The sequence below is a fragment of the Pezoporus wallicus genome, unplaced genomic scaffold (genome assembly GCF_028554395.1).
Source record: "Pezoporus wallicus isolate ANWC-B61680 ecotype Strahan unplaced genomic scaffold, APGP_CSIRO_Pwel_v1 contig_7011, whole genome shotgun sequence".
Classification (NCBI taxonomy): domain Eukaryota; kingdom Metazoa; phylum Chordata; class Aves; order Psittaciformes; family Psittacidae; genus Pezoporus; species Pezoporus wallicus.
In genome coordinates this window covers 2,566,100-2,586,251 of record NW_026638234.1, presented here as the reverse complement: position 1 = coordinate 2,586,251, position 20,152 = coordinate 2,566,100, and the positions used below count along the sequence as shown (strand labels likewise).

Here is a 20,152-nt window from a genome sequence, read left to right as displayed (position 1 = left end):
CTGATTTCCTATAGAATACAAGTCCCAGTATTCTAGTCAGGAGTAGCAGGATCAATGTTTTGTTGAGCTGTTTGCATACCTTTAAAGGGGGGAGGAATTTAAGATCTACATCATCTCTCTGAGGTGTTTCTATTACTTCACGGTACCTAAAAAAACCCAGATTGTGCATATAGCCTGTATTTGCCCAATTTACCTTTCAGGAAGTTAATTTTAATTTTATTAAAGAGCTTTCTGTTATCAGAAATTTTCCTCGTGTAGATATTTGCAGAAAATTCTCAAGTCAGTGCTTAACATTCTCCCAATTAAACATTTTGAGCTTCAGTCCGTTACTACAAGAACAGTTCTTGGACCTCAGACTGTTTCTGAAGGTCTTTTCAGGACTGTCTCCAAATTTTTAATGTAATTTTGTAATTACTGCCACCAGAATTGGATGGAGTAATCTAATAATAGACCCCAGTGCCTTGGACAGGTGTAATTAATACCTTTTCTTACTTTAACAAATACATCCTGCTTATGCTTTTAAGGATTATGTTTAAGTTGGCTGTGGCATCAAGAGGGCTTATGTTCATTTGCTTATCTAAAGTACTCCTGCATTCTTTTCTGCATTGCTTTGGGTTGTAGGTAATGGTTAGATGTTTATTTTATCCCCTGGCAGTTTGATTCATTCAAGCTACCTTGAAGCTGAAGTGTGTGAGCGGGCATACTCAGAGCTACTTTCTTATTTAGAAGAGTTTATATTTCTATGGGGGCTGATTTCAAGCCTTCCTGACTGTGTCTAGTCTGCCAGCAGAGAGAGTGGCCTTCTGCCTACCAAGACATTTATCCTGGACTCATCTCTATGGCAGCTGGTTTAATGTATTGCTAAGCCCAAAACTCTTGGCTTGTACTGTCAGGCACTCGAAAGAGAATACTTTAATCGAAGTGACTCCTCTCTACTGTTCTTTGATTCCTGATTTTATTAACATCAGAGCAAATACAAAAGCTAAATATTCAGCTGTCCTACAAAGAGTGGATACGACCAAACATCACTCACTATTCAAGTGTGAAGCAAAGGGATGATACTGTTTGTTTAACATAAAAACTCAGTGCATCTCTAATTGTATAGCTGGTGAACAGCCTTTTCACAGCGCATGTGTGTGCACATGCATGCACACATTTAACTCAACCTCTGTCCCCCCATTCCCTTTGTAGCAAGTATACAAGACAAATACAGAAGGTGTCAGATTGGCCATCACTAAATGGTTGTCCTTTTCTCTCCGTGATAGACAGGACTGACTTTATAGACAGTCCAAACGGGAGAGATGTGATTTCTCTCTGTCCTGAGGGGAACATGTATGGTCCTTTCTCAAGGTGCACAGTTAATTGATTCCTGGCATGCATTTGTTTGGATGATCCTTTTCTTCAGTGCTTTATTTCTTAAGATATTGGAACCTGCCATAATCAAAAAAATATTCCTTTGTTGTACTCTAAAATTTGGTAAGCTGCAGCAGCTGAAGGAAAGAATAAACACTGCCCAGTGAATGAAGTTGGCATTTTCTAGTCCTTGGATTTAGACGTGAAAAGCAGTTTGTTATATGCCTGGCTGGTTAGTTGCCCAAACCCTTGGAGGGATTGCTTTCAGGACTGTTCTGACAATTGTGCAGACTTCAAAGTTAGGTCTGTTTAATATAATTTGAATTGGCCACCCAAAATTACCAGTTGGTTTTGAAAACTAAGCTCAGATTCTTGTGGTAAGAACAGTGGTAAATACAAAGCAAGTGATGCCAGACAGCTATCGCTGAATGGAAGGAAGAAAAGAAAATTAGTTCATTGCATGAGTTGCCTTGGGCATAATAAACATGCCGGAGATGGGCTTGCACTAATGATGGCTGTAAAATATCTACATCATTTGGCTCTTCGTCTCATTCTCCTGGCTAAGCTTAAACTAGATAGCAGAAAGGTTTGTGGGTTTAGTGCAGAAGTCCAAGTCTCAGGCCTTCCCACTGGTTGTCCCCCAGCTGCACCGTGTAGCCTGTGACTCTGAACTTACAATCTGAATGGTCAGGGTGTACCAGGCATCCGTGGCCTGTGGCCCAGGACAGTGCTGGGAGTCAGCGCTGCTGCCTGGCTTGGCATCAGTGCCAGCAGGTCTGCCAGAAGTGGACTCTGGTCAAAAAAGAAAAAAAAAAAAAGAGGAAAAAAAAAAAGACAAAACAACAACAACAAAAAGGCAGAAAAATAAAAGAGGGGAGGAGGGAGGTGTTTGTCCCTCCAATAGTTGAAAAGTGTTTCTTATTGTTGAAGTTGCTTCCCTTTTGCTATGCTGGTCTCCTGGCCACATCACACAGTGGTTGCTGGATTCTTACTCAAACCAGTTTCCTCTCAATTCAGCTGAAGCTCTTTTTGGCAGAGGTCTGCAGGAGCTGCCTTCCTCTTATTTAAACTTGGGAGAGATTTTGCAGAGGGAAACAATTCAAGTGGTTGGGTAAGTGAGGAGGACTCCTTAAAAGTCCTCAAAATATCATATACTGGTTTTGCAAGACCGCATGCCATCTTCTGTTCTCTGTAAAGTTAAACATGTTATAGCATTATTTGCTAAGCTGGGGCTATTACTGTGAAACTATTCTAGTTGCAAGCATTTAACGTAAGTGTTGTTCAAGACCTCTTGACTTTGACATGGCAAACAGACCATTGAGAAAACCCATTTTCTGTCAAATAGGAAGGCTTGCTGCCAGAGGTGCGTCCTTCTGCCAGGAGGCAGCCTGTGTAAAGACAACCAATCTGGCAAGTAAGAAACCTGAGGCTGAACTGGGACCTGGGTTCCCCAAGTGCTAATGTACTGTGTGACTGAACTCACTGCTGGTCAAACAGTTGTTACTTCCTTTTTATTCAAGTGAATCATGATGTGCCTTAACTGGTCAAAGCTTGAGATTCATCAGCAGAAGTTAAGTAGAGGGATAGATGCTTTTACTGCAAAACCATGGCTTGAATGCTTGGGGAGGATTGGTCCAAAGAAAAAACATAATCTCTCAGTAAGACTGAGCATGTCTGCTGGGTAAGCAAACATCTTCGCTTCACTAACAAAAGCACTGCTACTTCTTGAGCAGTGATTTTTCCAAGTGTGACTGGCAGGGTTATAAATAGCCAGCAGAATAAGATGGGGAGAAGATGACCGACTTGTGGCCACTATGCAGAACCACCTGGAGGTTCCTCCTGCCTGTGCAGCAGAGCTGTTGCCAGCTCCAGGGGCTCAGCATTTTGTTGGGGCACAAATCTGAGGAGCTGCCTCACTTGAAATGTGCCTATTGCATGGACATACGGGCACTATGCTGAGGCATGCTCAGGTTTTGTGTGAGCAATCTTCCACGCTTTGCTGCAGTTTCCCATGTCAAGGCCTGACTGCTCACAAAGAGGATGCAGAATGTGTTTTCTCTGGATGTAGCAGTGATCTAGCAACCGAAACCCTGCCTCTCAGCTTTCTCCAGGCAATAGCTGGCCCTTTAAACTGTCTCTTCTTGCTTTTTCTCAGGGCCTCACTGTGATGTTTTTGTGCAGTTTGGTGCCAGTCAGCTCCACCCCTCCGCCTTCTCTTGCAGATTCGCAAACCCTCCTAAAACACTAGCTGGCAAAAATCCCCTGCCTGTGTGTGTCAAACACGTGCCTTTGTTTGGGTGATGACACGTGCCTGTATTTGCTGATGATGTTTTAGCTGTGAGCAGTGTCACCATCTCCTCTTATGTGGAGAAGACTCCCGCCTCACCTCCGCTTCAGTACACTTTAGCCCAACCTGAACTATTTTAGTGTGACAATCAAGAGAAGCAGCAATTGCTCATATGATGTGTCACACCATAAACTTCAGGAAAGTAATTCATTCCAACTGTGTAATTCTAGGACTTGGGAACCAAAAATATGGCCTATTACTCATCTTTTTATCTTGTAACACAGAACAACCCAAACGTTTATTTCTTGACACACAAAGGTTTAGCCAGTGTTGAATGTCAAGTGCCACTGTTGCTACATATTCAGAGTAATTACTTGCTTTAGCATTTACCTTTTATTTCTACACCAATATTGACCCAAGATTCAGATGAGGAGATAGGCATGAAGTCCCTTCTTGGAACTTCGGAGAGCAAACCTGAATAATTAGTGTGTCTTGAGTAGGCTATGAAAGCTCAAATGTGTTTATTTTATGGTTATCTAACATCTACACTATTTTCTCTACTGAATGCTTCTTTCCTTTAGCATGAGTGAAATTTCCAGGTGTATGCACACACATCTACACCATACAGGAGGTTGTGTATATTAAATGCGTTTGGGCACATTCGGTCCTCACTTAGCTTGGTCTAACTCTGGATAAACTCAAAATCAGGGATATTTAGGTAAGTCAACCCTGGAGTAATTGAGTACAGCTTGATCCCTAGATTTCTTCTATGCCTCAGTAAACTGTAAATCAGAGGAAGACCCAAGAAACCGAAACTAGCAGTGAGAAAACCCCACAGGAGCTCTGCCTGAGAGTGCTCACCCCTTTGCCATGGCCCTTGTACCATGGGATGCATTTCATTTAGGAAAGCAAAGTGATTCCGCAGGAGCAAGAAGAACTGTGGTGCAAAGGAAAGGGCATTGACTAGGCAGACAGGAGAAGTAAGTGAAAGGAGTAGTAAGGAAGAACACCTGGGAGACACAGAGAGGAACAAAAGCTAGAAGGTATTATGGAGAACATCCATATAAAAGTTAATAGACTGCTTCTGTGTTTGGGTCAACTACAGTGTTTTATCTTTAGATACAGAGAGATCTTTTAAAGACAGTGGCTTTTGGAGTAGTCCCTGAGATGGGGAGGGAAGGCCATCTGTCTTGAGATATTTCCTAGGTGCCCTGCGCTACAGCACAGACCTAGGAGAGGACGCAAGGTCCCATGCACGTCTGTCCCAGGAGCGAGAATTATCACACCACAGTTTCCTGCCCTGTGTGGGAGATGAAAATCTGCCAAAGTTTTACTCTTCTCTTTCCCGTGTGAAAAACTGTTGCTGAAACAAGACTGCTGTTTCTACCTTTGTCAGCTCTGTCGGCTTTGGTGGATCTTTTGGACCTGATGCAAAGGGCCTTGAAGAGGGAAAGGTACCTCGGAGTGAAGGGTGGGTCTGAAAGCAGCCTTGCTTGTCAGGTGGCATAGGTAGGGTGCCTGATCAAGTATCTGTCAAAATCAAGGAGAAAAGTTGTTCTTAAGGCATAGAAAACTAATTCTTCATGATAGTGAAAAAGTCATCAAGTAGTCACATAGCTCGGTCTTGTCTCCTCCGTTCAGGTGGCTGCCTCCGTCTTCACAGCTGTGCTCAGCCTAGGCAGCAGATGTGGACACATGTATTAATATGCTTTTTTTCAGTCAATGAATTGGGGAGGATAACTTACCGATACGGATAACACATTACTGCTCCGTACTGTTAATAACCCATGTTTTGTATCCTGCAGCTGTGGAAAATATCAGTGTTTTTATGTATATATTTATATGTATATAATCTTTATTTAGTTCTTGCAGAGATAGTGTTGTGCTGCCAGCAAACAATCTGGCATCTCATGTTTCTGTAACCCATGAATTTGTTTGACATCACCAGAATAACTTCTGTGATTTGCAGTCTAAATAGTCCATGCACGCCTTTGTTTCTCAGTTCCATCTCATTAGATGGAAGAACATACTAATTTAAGACTGTTCCCTTGGTGAATCACCTGAGGCTTTCAAAAATAGTGAAGTTAAGCTCTGATTTACTTGTTGTCTTATCTTACAACTAAATAATCTTTCTTTAATATGACTAGTCAGGAATGCGGCTTCCAGGTGTTTATGGTCCTGATGCTGCTCTGGGCTTCACGCAGGCAGCTGTCTCCTGTGTGGTGTTCAGCCGTGTTTCTTTATCAAGGGTATTTCATCAGAATGATCTGTTAGCAGCAGAAATTTGTCCAGCTAATAACGTGCTCAGCGATACTGACTTCTGGCTCTTGGGAGAGACTGTGAAGCCCAACTCCTCTAGTTTTGTTCTTCAATTCCACTGCTGATAAAACTTGACTTTGATTCAAGGCGTTTGTGTCAAAGGGTATGGATCTATTTTTGTTGCCATATTTCCAGACCATATTTTTTGTGGCTTTTGTTCTCCAAAGGAAAACCAAAATGCTCACTAATTTAACCTTTCCTTTGCTTGCATAAAAAAATAAAGGTAAGGGTACTTGGACTGGCAGTTGTCATGTGTTTCATGTGTGCTTGGCACTTTCTCAAGCTAGGAAGGTGTCCAGATATGTACAAGAGAGACATGGAGCTCCGGGAGCAAGTCCAGTGAAGGGCTACTAGAATGATTAAGGGTCTGAAGCATCTCTGCTGTGAGGAAAGGCTGATGGAGCTGGGTCTGTTCAGCCTAGAGAAGAGAAGGCTCAGGGGATCTGATCAATGTTTATAAGTATCCAAAGGGAGGGTGTGAAGAGGATGGGACCAGACTCTTTTCACTGGTGCCAGGTAGTAGGATGAGAGGCAGTGGGCATAAACTAAAACATGGGCAGTTCCACCTGAATGTGAGGAAGAACTTCTTTACTGTGAGTGGGAAGGAGCATTGGAATAGGTTGCCCAGAAAGGTTGTGGGGTCTCCTTCCTGGGAGATACTCAAGAGCCATCTGGACACAATCCTGAGTAATGTGCTTTAGGTGACCCTGCTTAAGCAGGGAGGTTGGACTAAATGTCCTCCTGTCGTGCCTTCCAGCCTCACCCATTCTGTGATTCCATGAGTAAGTTTGTCTTCTTGTTGCCAAAGCTCACCAGCCCCAGTGCTATTGACTGTCGTGATGTAGTTTGCTGTGAGTATTACTTCATCAGCAGTGAGGAGGGATGTTGTACAAGCTGGAGATGGAGGAAAGCCTCTTGTGTTGCCTGGGTGTTAAGACTAGCATAAATAAAACTCTTGAGGTTTTCCCCACATTTGTTATTCCTTCTCACTGTAGTAGTAAGGTAATGTGGGGTATCCTCCAAGGCCAAATCAAGACAGATAGCAAAGATGCGGATACAGCATCTTTGTGCCTCAGTCTGGGGGCAGATACAGCATTTTCTGTGTGTTTTGTTGGACCTGTTCCCATGCAAACAAGATCGTTCCACATCATGTAAAATTCAGTGTCATGCAGGAATACCAAGCACAGTGTTTCCCCCCCTCATCCTGACAAGCAAGCAGCTGTCGCTTGGGTAATGATGGGTGAGCTGCAGGGTCTGAGTGCATGCAGTGAAGGACTTCCTTTGTTGTAGAGCTCTGAGGAAATGAGGAGCCTGGGAAGAGGATTTCATGATGCCTTTTGTTGCTCATCTTGGCACAAGCTGTTAAGTCTTTGTCTGGTGCAGATGACCTGGAAGTCTGCAGCACCCAATCTAAATAAGAGATCCCAATAAATAAATAAATAAATGTCTATAAATTTGAGGCAGAAAAAGGAAGATAGATACTTTTATTGTGGCTATTTAGTGAATCCTTTGAAACAATGAAAGGAATCAGATCCTTTTAGGCATAGAACAGAGCAATATCCTAGCCAGTCCCAACCTTTTGTTCTCATGTGGCGCTCTGCACCAGCAATGAGAAGGAAAACACTTGGATAGGCAGTAGCATGTGCTGTGTTGTGGACTGTGGTACAGAGCCTCCGTAGTTGTATTATATACTTTGGTGATAGGCTTCAGTTGACTTGTAGAGCTGTGAGCAGGTGTGCCACTGAGAACTTGCATTAGAAAAACAGAGTTTTAGCAGAGATGCTTAGCTCTAGAAGCCACAAGGGGATCATCTTTCACATACATTTTAAAGGGGGGGGGGGGGGGGGGGGGGGGATGTGCCAAGAGAGTGGTACCAAAATTATTTTGCCTTTTGCAGTATGTTTTTATTCTGTTTAATCATGCAAAACTAACACTTGGCTATAGTTTTAAGAAACTTGCCATGGAAGTGTATCATCTGAAGTCATATATCCAAACTCGGGAAATGCCAAAAATGACACTTAAAACTTGTAAACACCAGCCTGAAGACTTTCTGGGAAAACAGATTAAATAAATGCCCAGCATTAAGTGTGCTAAGAGTTTGGGTATGGATAATGAAATTGTTTCCTCTTCTTTGTTACCTATTTCCTTGCAATAACTTTTGTCTGTCATTGTACGAAGGAAGAAAGAAAGAAACTGTCAGTGGGGTTGGAAAAACAGCTACTTCTCTCTGTGATGTGGGCAGTTGTGCCTGAAATCATGGTGTATCAGTTGAGACTGACATCCTTTTGACTTTTTTTAAATACAAGGTTAATGCAATAAATCATCTGCATGACTGCTAAGAACCCCCTCTCCTCTATTTTTACGTTAGGTGGCAGTGAAAGTAATTGACAAGAAGAGAGCCAAAAAAGACACCTATGTCACCAAGAATCTGCGACGGGAAGGGCAGATCCAGCAAATGATTCGCCACCCCAATATTGCTCAGCTGCTGGATATACTGGAAACTGAAAACAGCTACTACCTTGTCATGGAGCTGTGTCCTGGTGGCAACCTGATGCACAAGATCTACGAGAAAAAGAGACTTGAGGAGCACGAAGCACGCAAATATATTCGGCAGCTTATCCTGGCAGTTGAACATCTGCACCGGGCAGGAGTAGTTCACAGGTAACTTTAAAAACTGTCTCTGGTAAATCTTGGAGCCTCCAAGTGGTATTTTGGCATTTATTTTATGGTAAGGAGGGTTCCTTATAAAAACATATTCCTGACAGCTTTTTTGGTAAATCTTCATGATATTGTTTAGATGCCCATAATTTAGATGTTAGAAAGTATCTGCAGAAGGCACTTTAGTAAGTGTGTAGCTTCAGGCAAGCACATGATAGGCCATGCTGACTCCATGTCCTTAAAAATAAGCCTGTACTTTACTAAAGTAGAGGTCTCTCACTATTTTGCTGTGTCAAGGCTTTGTACCAACATTAACTGATGAATCATTTCACTATTTCTTTGAGGAGGTGGTTGTGTCTGTTGTTTTGGCGGTTTAATACAGCGGTGTAGAGATGTGAACTGATTTGCCTAAAGCCTTGTAGTGACGCAGCTGGGATGAGGCCTGAATGGGACCGTGGAAGTCCCTTGCTTCTGCTTCTCTTTCCATTTGTTATATTGCCTGACAGGACCTTGCAAGCTTGAGGACTGTGAAGTACAAAGCAGACTGTGCAACCATTCAGTTCACCTCAAAGGTTAAGGCATCACATGTGATTTCCTGTCCTTGTACCTTTCTCCTCTTAGGAGCTCTTGGCTGCTGTGAAGACAGGAGGATGGTGGGCTGGGTGGACCATTGGTCCCAGTATGTCTCCTCTTCTCTTCTTAGGGTATTGTCCAAGAAAGAGGCTCTGCTTTCTAAATTTGGGCCAACTGGTGTTAAGTCTGAAGTTCCACATACTTCCCATCCGATGCTGAGCAATTTGTGTACGTCCCATCCTCTTAGGTTATGTAGGCATGTCGTAGGAGTTAAGACACGTGAATACTTTGAGAGTATGGGTCTTAATTTTCTTGGCTCCACTGACTGTGGAAGATATATATCTGTTGTATATACCCTTCCACAGGGCTGCTGTGCAGGCGGCTGGCAAACTGCCTGAAGGCAGCCCACAGCCAGCTCCTCCAGCTGTGCCCAGCTGTGTGCTAAGCTACCTACCACTGTGCAACGCTGTTGGATGTATCTGGCTTGGTGGAAGTCCATGTGTTCTGAAAACTGCTTTTTTTTGTCTTAAATCTGACTGCGTCTTCCCTGTGATCCATTAGGGATAGGTATACAGCATCAGGTGTACCAAGGCCTTATATCAAGCTAAATTTCTGGTACCACTGTAACAAATGTTTGAGCAGCCAGGTCTATTCTGCAGGTTTGCTTTTAACAACTGACCTGCTGACCTCTTTAAATTATTAACCCCGCAGTTCAGAGCATGGAAAAGGAAGAAGCCTACTTACTGCTTTAAGGGATCAATTGATATTCGGTATGTACAGAGAGAGAGGAAGGAAAAGGGTCAAAGTTTCTGAGATGGGCAGAGAAAAACCTGGCAGGAACAGATGAACATGTTTAGCTTTTAACAGCAATATTGAGTTCAGCAGCAGCAGTTCCTCTCCCTGAAAAATTTACCTTCTGCATAGTGGCTGCAGATGGGGGGGCTGTAGGCTTGGCTTTGATTCCCTTCTTTTTCAGAGAAGATTCAAACCCACCTTTTGTACAAAACCAGCTTGTTCACTAGGTACAAGATAGAATCAACAGATCACTGTGATGGGAAGAAGGCAGGGCTTTGGGATCCACAGAGAATGTGAGGCCAAGGAACTTGAGTTTCCATACAGATGCTGCAAGCTCACAGCCATTTTGGCCCTCACCCTTCTTTCTCTCTGCTGTCCCTGTGAACAGCATAGCTCGCAGAGACTGAAGCGTGAGGGAAGAAGCAGCCCTGGAAATACTGACATGCTCTGCTGCATCTGGCAGCTGAAATCTGTCTGTCCAGCCCCATGGCAGTGGATTAATCCTTACCCCAAAGGCAGAGTACTCCATCTACTCTATTTCTCAAATCACAGCACGGCACAGAGCTTCTTTTTGTGAGTCTTCTGTCTGGATAATGAGTAGGTCCAATCCTGCTCAAACTGATAAAATTTGACAAGCTCACAGGCAGTATATCTGCAAGTATTTTCTCTGGTTTAACTCTTGAATGTCTTGACTTACTCTGCAAACAAAGTATGTAGAGCATTGTAGAGATGCAGGAAGATTACTCGTGATGTGGTCCAGATTTATTCTCCTAGCTCTCTGTGCGCAAAAGAGGGAGAGAGAATAATAGTTACCCCAGGAGTTATCCTTCAGCATCCTAGGCTTTTGACTGTGGCAACTCTAAAAACAGACTGAAAGGGAGAAAAAATAGTGCATAAGTCTGATTCATTCTCACCCTGGATGAAATGGCAATGTTCTGTTGTCATTTATGTTGTTATTTTTAAAGCAGGTAAAAATAACAGCACTTTCATCTGTGTGGTGATCTGTGGGTGTTTGCATTCAGTGAGTGTGAAACAAAACATGGCATCCTAGGCCAGAAAGTGTTCTGCTGTTTGTCTCTCTCCAGATGCTTTCATCATTCACATCGAATGAGGCAGAACATTGAAAAATGTTCACTGACTATTTTATTGCAAAAAATTACTGGCTTTGTCTGCATTATTCAGGGAATAATATAGATGACTTAACCCTATTCTATAACTCAGGTTAAAAAAAAGCCAGATGAAGTAAGTTGCATGAAATTTGCTTACGTTATTTGATGAACATAACTTGGTGAGCTTCATGATGTACTGTTAAGACTTGGCATGGTAGAAAAGCCCTCTGATACTTGGAGAAGAGCTGGGACACAGAACTCAATGGAAATGATTCTGTTAAGAAACACCCATGTGTTAACAGCCTAAAATAAAAAAATACCCAAACAACAAACCAAACCTTCAAGAAACCTCATTTTATTTAGAGAGGTTAAAAAAAAACAACTGATGTTTGACTGTATAGATGTATTTTAAATTGTAAATATTTTATCTGCTATGATGGATGAACCACTGCAAGTTCCCAAGTGCAGGAGCTACATCTTCAGTGAGGGGTCTCCAGGCTTCAGAGCTCCTTGGCTGCTCACTGTAAAAAGAAAAAGTAACTATTCTATATATGATTTCATGTATTCATTTGTGTTTCATTCCTTCTATCAGGAAAGCTGCTTGGTTGCTAAAAATATACTTGCAACAAGCTCAGCTGTGAATCAGGTAGGAATATTTATCTTTCCCTCTGACAGAGGAAAACAAACCCAAATGGCAGTATCTGGTGAAGCTTTTGCTTTTCAGAGAGTGTTTACATAGGCCTGCATAGGCCTTCATGCTGTCAAAAAGCGGGATGAACAATAAGCCCCTTGGGAGTGTAAGGACAACAGAGAAAATTAAGTGAAAGCCTTGGTGCTTGCCACTGCATCCCACAGGAAATTCTCAACAACCCTTTTAAAGTAATTTTAACAAAATTCAATCCCATTCAGTGCAATTACTGTCAGGATGTCAAAGAAAAGAATTTAATAATGTATTGGTAGCAAAGATAGCTTTCTATATTCCCCCTTTTTCTGCCTTCATGGCAGCATATTTGTACCTTCCACTGCCATTTTGTAATTAAAAGCAGATCAGGTCTTTTGAAAGACACGAAAAACCCCACAGGTTTTGAGCAGAGTTAATGTATTTCCCCATGATCTCTTTCCCAAACAGAGATAGGTGCTGCCGTACGATCCAGTTGCTCGGGGTCCTACAGGGTTCCTGCTTTGGTACCCACTACTTTGTCATGTGGGCTTTGATCACTTCCATCCTATCAATTTTAAGTGCCAGTAGTCTGCCTGCTGATGCCATATTTATGACAGATCCTGCCCTACAGAATAAAGTCTCTTTTTTGAAGTGCAGAGCTGGTTTGCTTTCTATTTTATGTTAGATTTCAAAATTACCTTTGGGCATTCTCTTGGCATACTCTGCTGTAAACAAACTAAACATCATTTTAGTGAAGACAATAGACTGAATTGTTCTTTTACAGAGGCAATTGCATTGAATTCAGTGACATTGTGACTGATAGAAGAATCAGACTCAATAACTAATATTTTGATAACAAAGCCTTTGAAGTGTATATTGACATGATGATGAACCCAAATCTCTGCAACCATACCAACTCACCCCCGGCTTTTGCATGGAGCTGGAAAGTGCCTTGCAGGTTGGGTAGCTAAGGAGTGATTTAGTGATTTTTTTTTTTTTTTTTTTTTTGTGGTGCTGTTCTGATTAAAAATAATATGCAGGAGACAGCAGCTGACAACGGCTGCTTTGCAGCTGCTTGCTGGTAAAACCTTCCTGCTCATCCCTCCTCCCCCAGACAAGAAATGAAGTGCAAAATGCAAAAACTTCGATTTTGCGGTCTGATGGCTGCAATGGCACCCCATAAGCTGCTTTCAAAAGCACACTGAGCCTGCAGCTGAAGCCTGGGGTAGCTTGCTCAGTGGAGCAGGCTTATGTTGCTTGGTGGAGGCACTGGCTGGACTTGGGGTTTCCAAAGTGGTCTGTGAATCTCCAAGCGAAGCCAGAGACAGATCAGCTCCATCGACAGCAGAACAAACTCCCAAACAAACCATCTGATGAAAAAGGCTTATTTTCAAGTAGACTGTATGCTGCTAGTTTCACAAGCTGACAAGGCATAAATATATGCTGATCCTCCACATTGTGGTCATGCAGCTTGGTCTTTCTTGAGTGATTTCATTATTCACAGATTTGCCTAACTTGTACCATAGCTAGACACTCTCAGCATCATGAAACTGACTCCTCAAGAAAAGGTAAAATTTGTGCTCCTGTACTATTTAATTACTGAGGCTATTTTGAAGTTTTTCAGCAGTGAATGCCAAAAATTTGCTTAAAGGGAAAGAAAAACCCGTTTAGGCCTAGTTTTTGAGGAGCTGCGACAGTAAGGAAAAAGATCAGATTTACTTCAAGGAGGGAAACTGAAGGTCTCCAGCAACTGTGTTTCTGCAGCTGATAACTCTTCCTTGCAGTAATTCTTCCTTGGTAATTCTTCCCTGCAGTATACAGCTATTAAAAATGTTCAAAAAACTCCACTGACTAAAATACATAAGATTTGCTTTTATTTGTTAAAGAATTTATAATATAGTACATGAAATTCAGGGTTCCCTAGCACTTTAAGGTTCAATGCACTACTTTTTCCATTTCAATGAATTAATGTAAATATTCAAACAGCAGCAGCTGAGATAAGCCTCTTTGTAAAAACAACATTTGAATTGGACAAAATTGACAAAGTATTTCGGAAGTTTAGGGAAATCAGTCCTGTCTGCAGGGTAAGCCTAAAGCAGGTATAATTGGATTGTACTGCTGCGCTTTGTGTCAAAAAGAAATAGTGGGTAATCTGGTGCATCATTAAAGTCACCTAAAGTATTCACTGAATAACCCTTCTGTCCTGAGGCCACCGATCTTGTCCAGACACACAGGCTCTATTTGCACTTCTGCCGTCCTGCCACCTCTGCGTGCTGCAGGGGTTTGGGCTGCCTGGGTGTCCTGTCCAGTGCCTGTCTACACGTACACATCTGCACAGCAGCAGTGCACCAACTATAGCTTAGTCTGGGGATTTTTGGTTTGGTTTCTCATGCTTTCGCTTTAGATTTCTAAAGCTGGTTCAAATGAAATCTTCTGGTTAGTTTGTATCAAGGAGTAAAACCTGTTGTCTTGCTCCAGTGTCACACTCGAGAGGGCTTTCACATTTACATGGTTTGACAAAATATGATGCGTATGGACTATTAGCTCAGTTACCACTTCCCAGCAAATCTCATGAGAACAGACATATGGGTAAACATCTTTAATTAACCAGGTCTGATTGTACTCTGTACTGGTGCTACATTTAAATTTTTAGTTTTTCCCTCCGATAGCTTTAAAATGCCCTGTAATATTTACCTTTAGCTTTAGGGTTTGGTAACCTTGAATCCTTTTAAATGTCTTCTGTTGATGTTTAGCCCTTGTCACTCATTTATTATTCTAGTTGCCTGCAGGTCTTTTATCCTCAGCTTACAGTTATCATCTTTTCCTTCCCTTGCCTTTATTTCTAAAGTCTTACCTCTTCTTAGCTAATGTTTACTCTGAGCTTCCAAATGGTCCTTCTCCTTACTTAGAGACGTTGTATTGAGTTTTGCAGTGTATGACCTGAACCAGAGCTCCATGTGCTTCTGTTGTTTTCAGTTTAGTTTTGTTTTTTATGTTTGGGTTTTTTTGTTGGTTGGTTTGGGTTTTTTCCTTCTTCCCTATACTGTTTGTTTTGGCAGTCTCTCCTGTTAAATTCCCGGCCCCGATATCTTTCTAGAGGCTGATTGCACGGTCTGTGAAAACCTCCACCTGCAAGCAATAAAGACGTGAGATGTGAAGAAATAAGCCCTTTTTTGGCAGTAGAGGGAAGCAGAAGTGGATTGGTCTGGATCCATCTGGCAGGACATGGCCTCCTTGTGTGAAGCCATTTCTCAGCAGCAGTGGTTGCCTTACAAGGGAAGCTCCTTTTGGAGGATGCAGGGCTCATGGAGTCTCCTGTGGATGAGGAGAGGGACACCGTGGATCCCAACGGGGCTCATGGGATGCACAGCCCTGAGCTGGTGCTCACCATTGCTGTGGGAGCAGGGCTGGAGAGTGGGCTGTTTGTCAGCTGTGTGTTTGTAAAAACATGGCCACCTGGGTCAGAGCAATCCCAGGCACAGCTACAGGTTGGGCAGAGAAGAGATTCAGAGCAGCCCTGCAGAGAAGGACTTTGGGGTGCTGGTTGATGAGAAAATGAACGTGAGCCGGCTTCGGTGTCCCCTTGCAGCCCAGAAAGCCAACCGTATCCTGGGCTGCATCAAAAGGAGCGTGACCAGCAGGTCGAAGGAGGTGATCCTGTCCCTCTACTCTGCTCTTGTGAGACCTCACCTGGAGTATTGTGTGCAGTTCTGGTGTCCTCAACATTAAAAGGACATGGAACTGTTGGAACAAGTTCAGAGAAGGGCCACGAGGATGATCAGGGGACTGGAGCACCTCCTGTATGAAGATAGGCTGAGGAAGTTGGGGCTGTTCAGCCTGGAGAAGAGAAGGCTGCATGGAGACCTCATAGCAGCCTTCCAGTATCTGAAGGGGGCCTGTAGGGATGCTGGGGAGGGACTCTTCATTAGGGACTGTAGTGATAGCACAAGGGGTAAGGGGTTGAAACTTAAACAGGGGAAGTTTAGATTGGATGTAAGGAGGAAATTCTTTCCTGTGAGGGTGATGAGGCACTGGAATGGGTTGCCTGGGGAGGTTGTGAATGCTCCATCCCTGACAGTATTCAGGGCCAAGTTGGACGAAGCCTTGGGTGAGATGGTTTAGTGTGAGGTGTCCCTGCCCATGGCAGGGGGGTTGGAACTAAATGATCTTAAGGTCCTTTCCAACCCTAACTATTCTATGATTCTATGTGGCTGCATCTCTGCCATGGTATTTAAAATTAGCTGTCACTTTTAATGTGCCTGGTTTCCTTGAGTCAACACACTGGGTTCTTGCCAGAGGAGGGAACATGATCCCCTCCTCCCTCCTGCCTCTGAGGCTTTATTGTCTGAGTTACGTGTCCTCTCCAATTGGAGGACTGGTGTAGAAGGCATTCCTCTCCTTAAGATGTGTTCAGGTGAACGCTCTAGGAAAGCCTGGATATTGCCCCTGGGTACCTGAAATTTGCAAAGTATTCTCCTGTGCCAGATTTACAGAGTAATTCCCCTATTTCTTTCCCCATGAGAAGCAAGGAAAATCTGCATGAAATGTTCACTGGCATGTAGAAGCATCTGTTTGGAGAGGTCCTTGTGGTTGTTGTGATGAAGTGAGTGGCATGCTACCTGCAAGTGGTCGTCTGCCTCAGGTTTATTTGAAAGGCATGAGCATAAGATGAAACAGAGAAGAACCTTTAAAAAAAGGCTTGGAGTTGATCACAGCTGTTTTTCTTTCTTTCCCCTATCTTTTCTTGTGGAAGTACTCTGGTTTGATTGGTTTACTTGTCTTATTTTATTAAGTTTTATATCTTCATCTGTAATAGGGGCATTCTTCATTACTCCGTTTGCCTTACAAAGGCAAAATACCATGGATGTCACTGACTTCCCATAATTATAGCCGATGGCTCTATTATCCAGATTTTTCGAAAGCTTGCTGGGAGAAGCATCACTGCTTCTAGCCTGAGTTATTGATACTCCAGCACATTCATTGTCAGAAATATTTTATGTCTGGGTGGGGGAAGAATTCTTGTGATAAAGACATGGCCATCTGCTAGAAGTCATGAAGACGTGTAGCAACCTAAATGATTTTTCATATTATACTTAATACTTCATTTGTACAGTTTGGGGTAGGGTTTGTGTGTGTGTGTGTGTGAGTGATCTGTGGGATGTTTTTCTTGGGTAAGAACATGTATCCAACATTAGGAAAGTGCAGCCATGTTCCTAAGTGATGAATGTTCACATATAAAGTGAACAGTGTTCTGAAGTACACTTCAGAAAGAGGGTCAGTCATCCTGTAGAAGAAGACCACTTTCATTTTACCCTTTGTCTCATGAAACTGGTCCAGGCTCTGATCCGCGCAGTGGCTCTGTGGGGTCAAGCAGGGTGGCACAGTGGAGAAATCACTAACGTGGCACTCAGAAACCCTGTGTGGCTGTTTCTCTCAGCTTTGTTAGTGGTCTTCTGGATGTCGTTTCAATCCCTCAGACCCATTTTTCACCTCTAGCATGTGGGAGTACCAGTGCTGACCACCTCTATAAGGAGTCTGTATGCTTCATCCCCAGAGAAATTTGATTCTGGTTTCCCTCGTACACTATAGCAGAGGACAGATGATGACTCATCATATAGAATCATAGAACAGTTAGGGTTGGAAAGTACTTAAGATCATCCAGTCCCAGCCCCCCTGCCATGAACAGGGACACCTCTCACTAAACCATGTCACCCAAGGCTCTGTCCAGCCTGGCCTTGAACACTGCCAGGGATGAAGCATTCACAACTTCCCTGGGGAACCCATTCCAGTTCCTCACCACCCTCACAGTAAAGAACTTCTTCCTTATCTCCAATCTAAACTTCCCCTGTTTAAGTTTGAACCCATTACCCCTTGTCCTATTACTACAGCCCCTAATGAATATCTCTTTGAAGGAAGGTTTATTCTTCAGCTGTGAGCAGTGAAGAGTCTTTGGTTGTGAAGAGTAGTGCGAAAGTGACCTCCAGTTCCAAAACCACGTATTTGAGATGTTTCCGGTGTGTTAAGATTTCCTTCAAAATTTTAAGTATGTGAGAAATTTGAAGAACCGGGTTAATTACAGGATATACTGACAAATGTTTATAAAGTAAATTTGTGCCTGAAGAATGCACTGATAATTCTGGAGAGGAGACAATGCATGGGGCTTTCTGCTCTGAATTGGGGAACTGTATGTGCTGCTTTCATTATACACATAATTATGTATGAATCCTGTAAATACACTGATAACGGTGATGAGAAGCTGCTTCATGATTTTGGAGACTCACTCAAAATATTTTATTTCTTTCAGAGACTTGAAGATAGAAAATCTGTTGCTCGATGAAGACAACAATATCAAGCTTATTGGTATGAAACCAGTTTTATTTTTTTTAAATTGGTAGTTTTATAAGGAGAGGTTTTTTAATCCTCTATGTGACAACTGCTAATGTTGCTGCAGAGAGGAGCTGAGAGAGTATAGATAGCAGTCAAGCTGTTCCTGACAGCATCTTGTGAAAAAAACGTTCCAAAGAATTCAGCTTTAAATGGGTATGGGAATAATCCTACATTTTTTAATGAACAGCTTTCGTATTCAAGTCATGAACTTTGTAAAGAATTAAAAAATTGACACCACAGAACTAATTTATTTTATTATCTTGATAATAATTTCATATTTACTAAGGGTTGAATTCTGCCCCCATATGCATATGCTTCCTCCGAAGTCAGTGGGAGTTGCACACATTTTTAGCAGCTGGCAAAATTTGGTCCTATATTTATATTCGTTAAATTTGCTTCCAGCACCCACTATGAAATTGGTTTAGAGGGCTGTTAAAAAATAAAAAAGATCAACGATGGAGTCTTGATTGTATTTGGGTATCAGTTGTACGCAGCACACGATTCATTCAAGCTGTGCAAGACATTTGAATTAGTCATCGGTGGGTACAGTCTCACTGCCTTTGCGTAACACCCATCAATGTTAATATGGGCATTGACAAGGAAATATTCCCTTCATAAAATAAACCCCAAACATCTGTTTATATTTATCTCCATGCCTACACTTCTGCCAATAGCAGGATCCGTGGCTGCAGACTTAAAAACTTGACTTTCTTTCTTCAAAAGGTTTCATGATCTGAAAGGTGATGAAAACCACTGCACATTCAGGTCACATGGATGCTCACTCTGATGTATCAAGCACATGCATCTCCAAAGAAACAAGAAGAGGATGGTTAATGAAATCTGAAATAGTCAAAATGAACTTAGGGATTTCAGTCTTTGGAAATATTGCCCCAACTTTTAGTCATTAGTCTGTAGCGAATCAACTGACTCTGGGAAAATAATAGCAAAAGAGAACTCTGCATTACCTCAGCTATGGGTCAAGAGGATACTGATATGTTACCATGAATCATTCATCAGTAATGATGAATACCACCCATTATCTTGATTTAGCATATAAGTGAGACCAGATGGTTTGCAACAGAGCTGTATGAACATCTGATAGGTTTAAAGAATTTCTGTAACTTTCCTGTTATTGGGTGTTTGATTACGGAACAGTATGTGAACTTGACATCCAGACCTAATCAGATGATACATGTACAATTAAAACTCACGTGCCAAAAAATTACTTCAGAACTGTTCCTGCAGTTGCTTCAGTTGCATAGAAAGGTCTCCTCACAGTGGGTGGTGTGAGAAGAATAGAGAAAAGAGACAGTTTGATCTTCCATAGCCTTGCTAAGGTTGAAATAAGTTGTCCTCAGGTCTGCAACCTGATGTTTTGAGCAAAGCAGATTGCACACAGTATGTATTTTAAAGCAAAGTAATGAAATCCCACCATCCAACTGGGTATGTTATAGAAATATAAAGGTTGCTTTATTAGTAATAATTTTTCTGTAAGTCAAAACAGATGTAGTATCACAGTCAGCTCATGCCATATCTTGCTAGCAACGCTGGTGATCTCTGGTTGTCCGTACTGAAGAAGCAGTTCCTCTGTTCTTTATGCTCCATCTGCTGCGCTTGTGGGGAAAGCTGTGGCAGGGGCTGTGGAAACCAGCCTCAGGTCCTTGGGCAACCTCTCCTCGCCAACACCTGGTTTACAGGTGATAGCAGTAGTGGTTGAGCTGCCGCACAGCTTTCCTTTGCCACCAGGGTTTCCCAGGACAAGGAAAATTTTCCAGCACCAGTCTGTTGCTGGTGGAATAGACCAGATAATTTACTCCTCTTCCACCTCCCTGCCTGTCCCCATACTCAGTTCATTCAGCACTTAGTACATATTAGGTAGTCTGTCTTCCTAGAAATGTGCTGGATCGGTTGTGTCATCACATATCCTATGCAGGAAGGTTCTTCAGGAGCGAAGAACGTGTTTTTAGGAATTATGTGCTGCTTTCTTTGCCGGGAGTAGACACTTTCATC

The 20,152-nt window shown here is 42.5% G+C and overlaps 1 protein-coding gene across 2 annotated transcripts in view; it reads left to right on the top strand.

Moving 5' to 3' along the window:
• The window catches only part of HUNK (hormonally up-regulated Neu-associated kinase), a 55,603-nt gene that overhangs the window by 10,302 nt on the left and 25,149 nt on the right, over window positions 1-20,152 (top strand). For both annotated transcript variants that reach the window (XM_057410163.1, XM_057410162.1), the window contains exons 2-3: window positions 8,328-8,620; window positions 18,060-18,115. In XM_057410163.1, coding sequence (XP_057266146.1) covers window positions 8,328-8,620; window positions 18,060-18,115 — 349 coding nt within the window. The remainder of the gene's footprint in view (window positions 1-8,327; window positions 8,621-18,059; window positions 18,116-20,152) is intronic.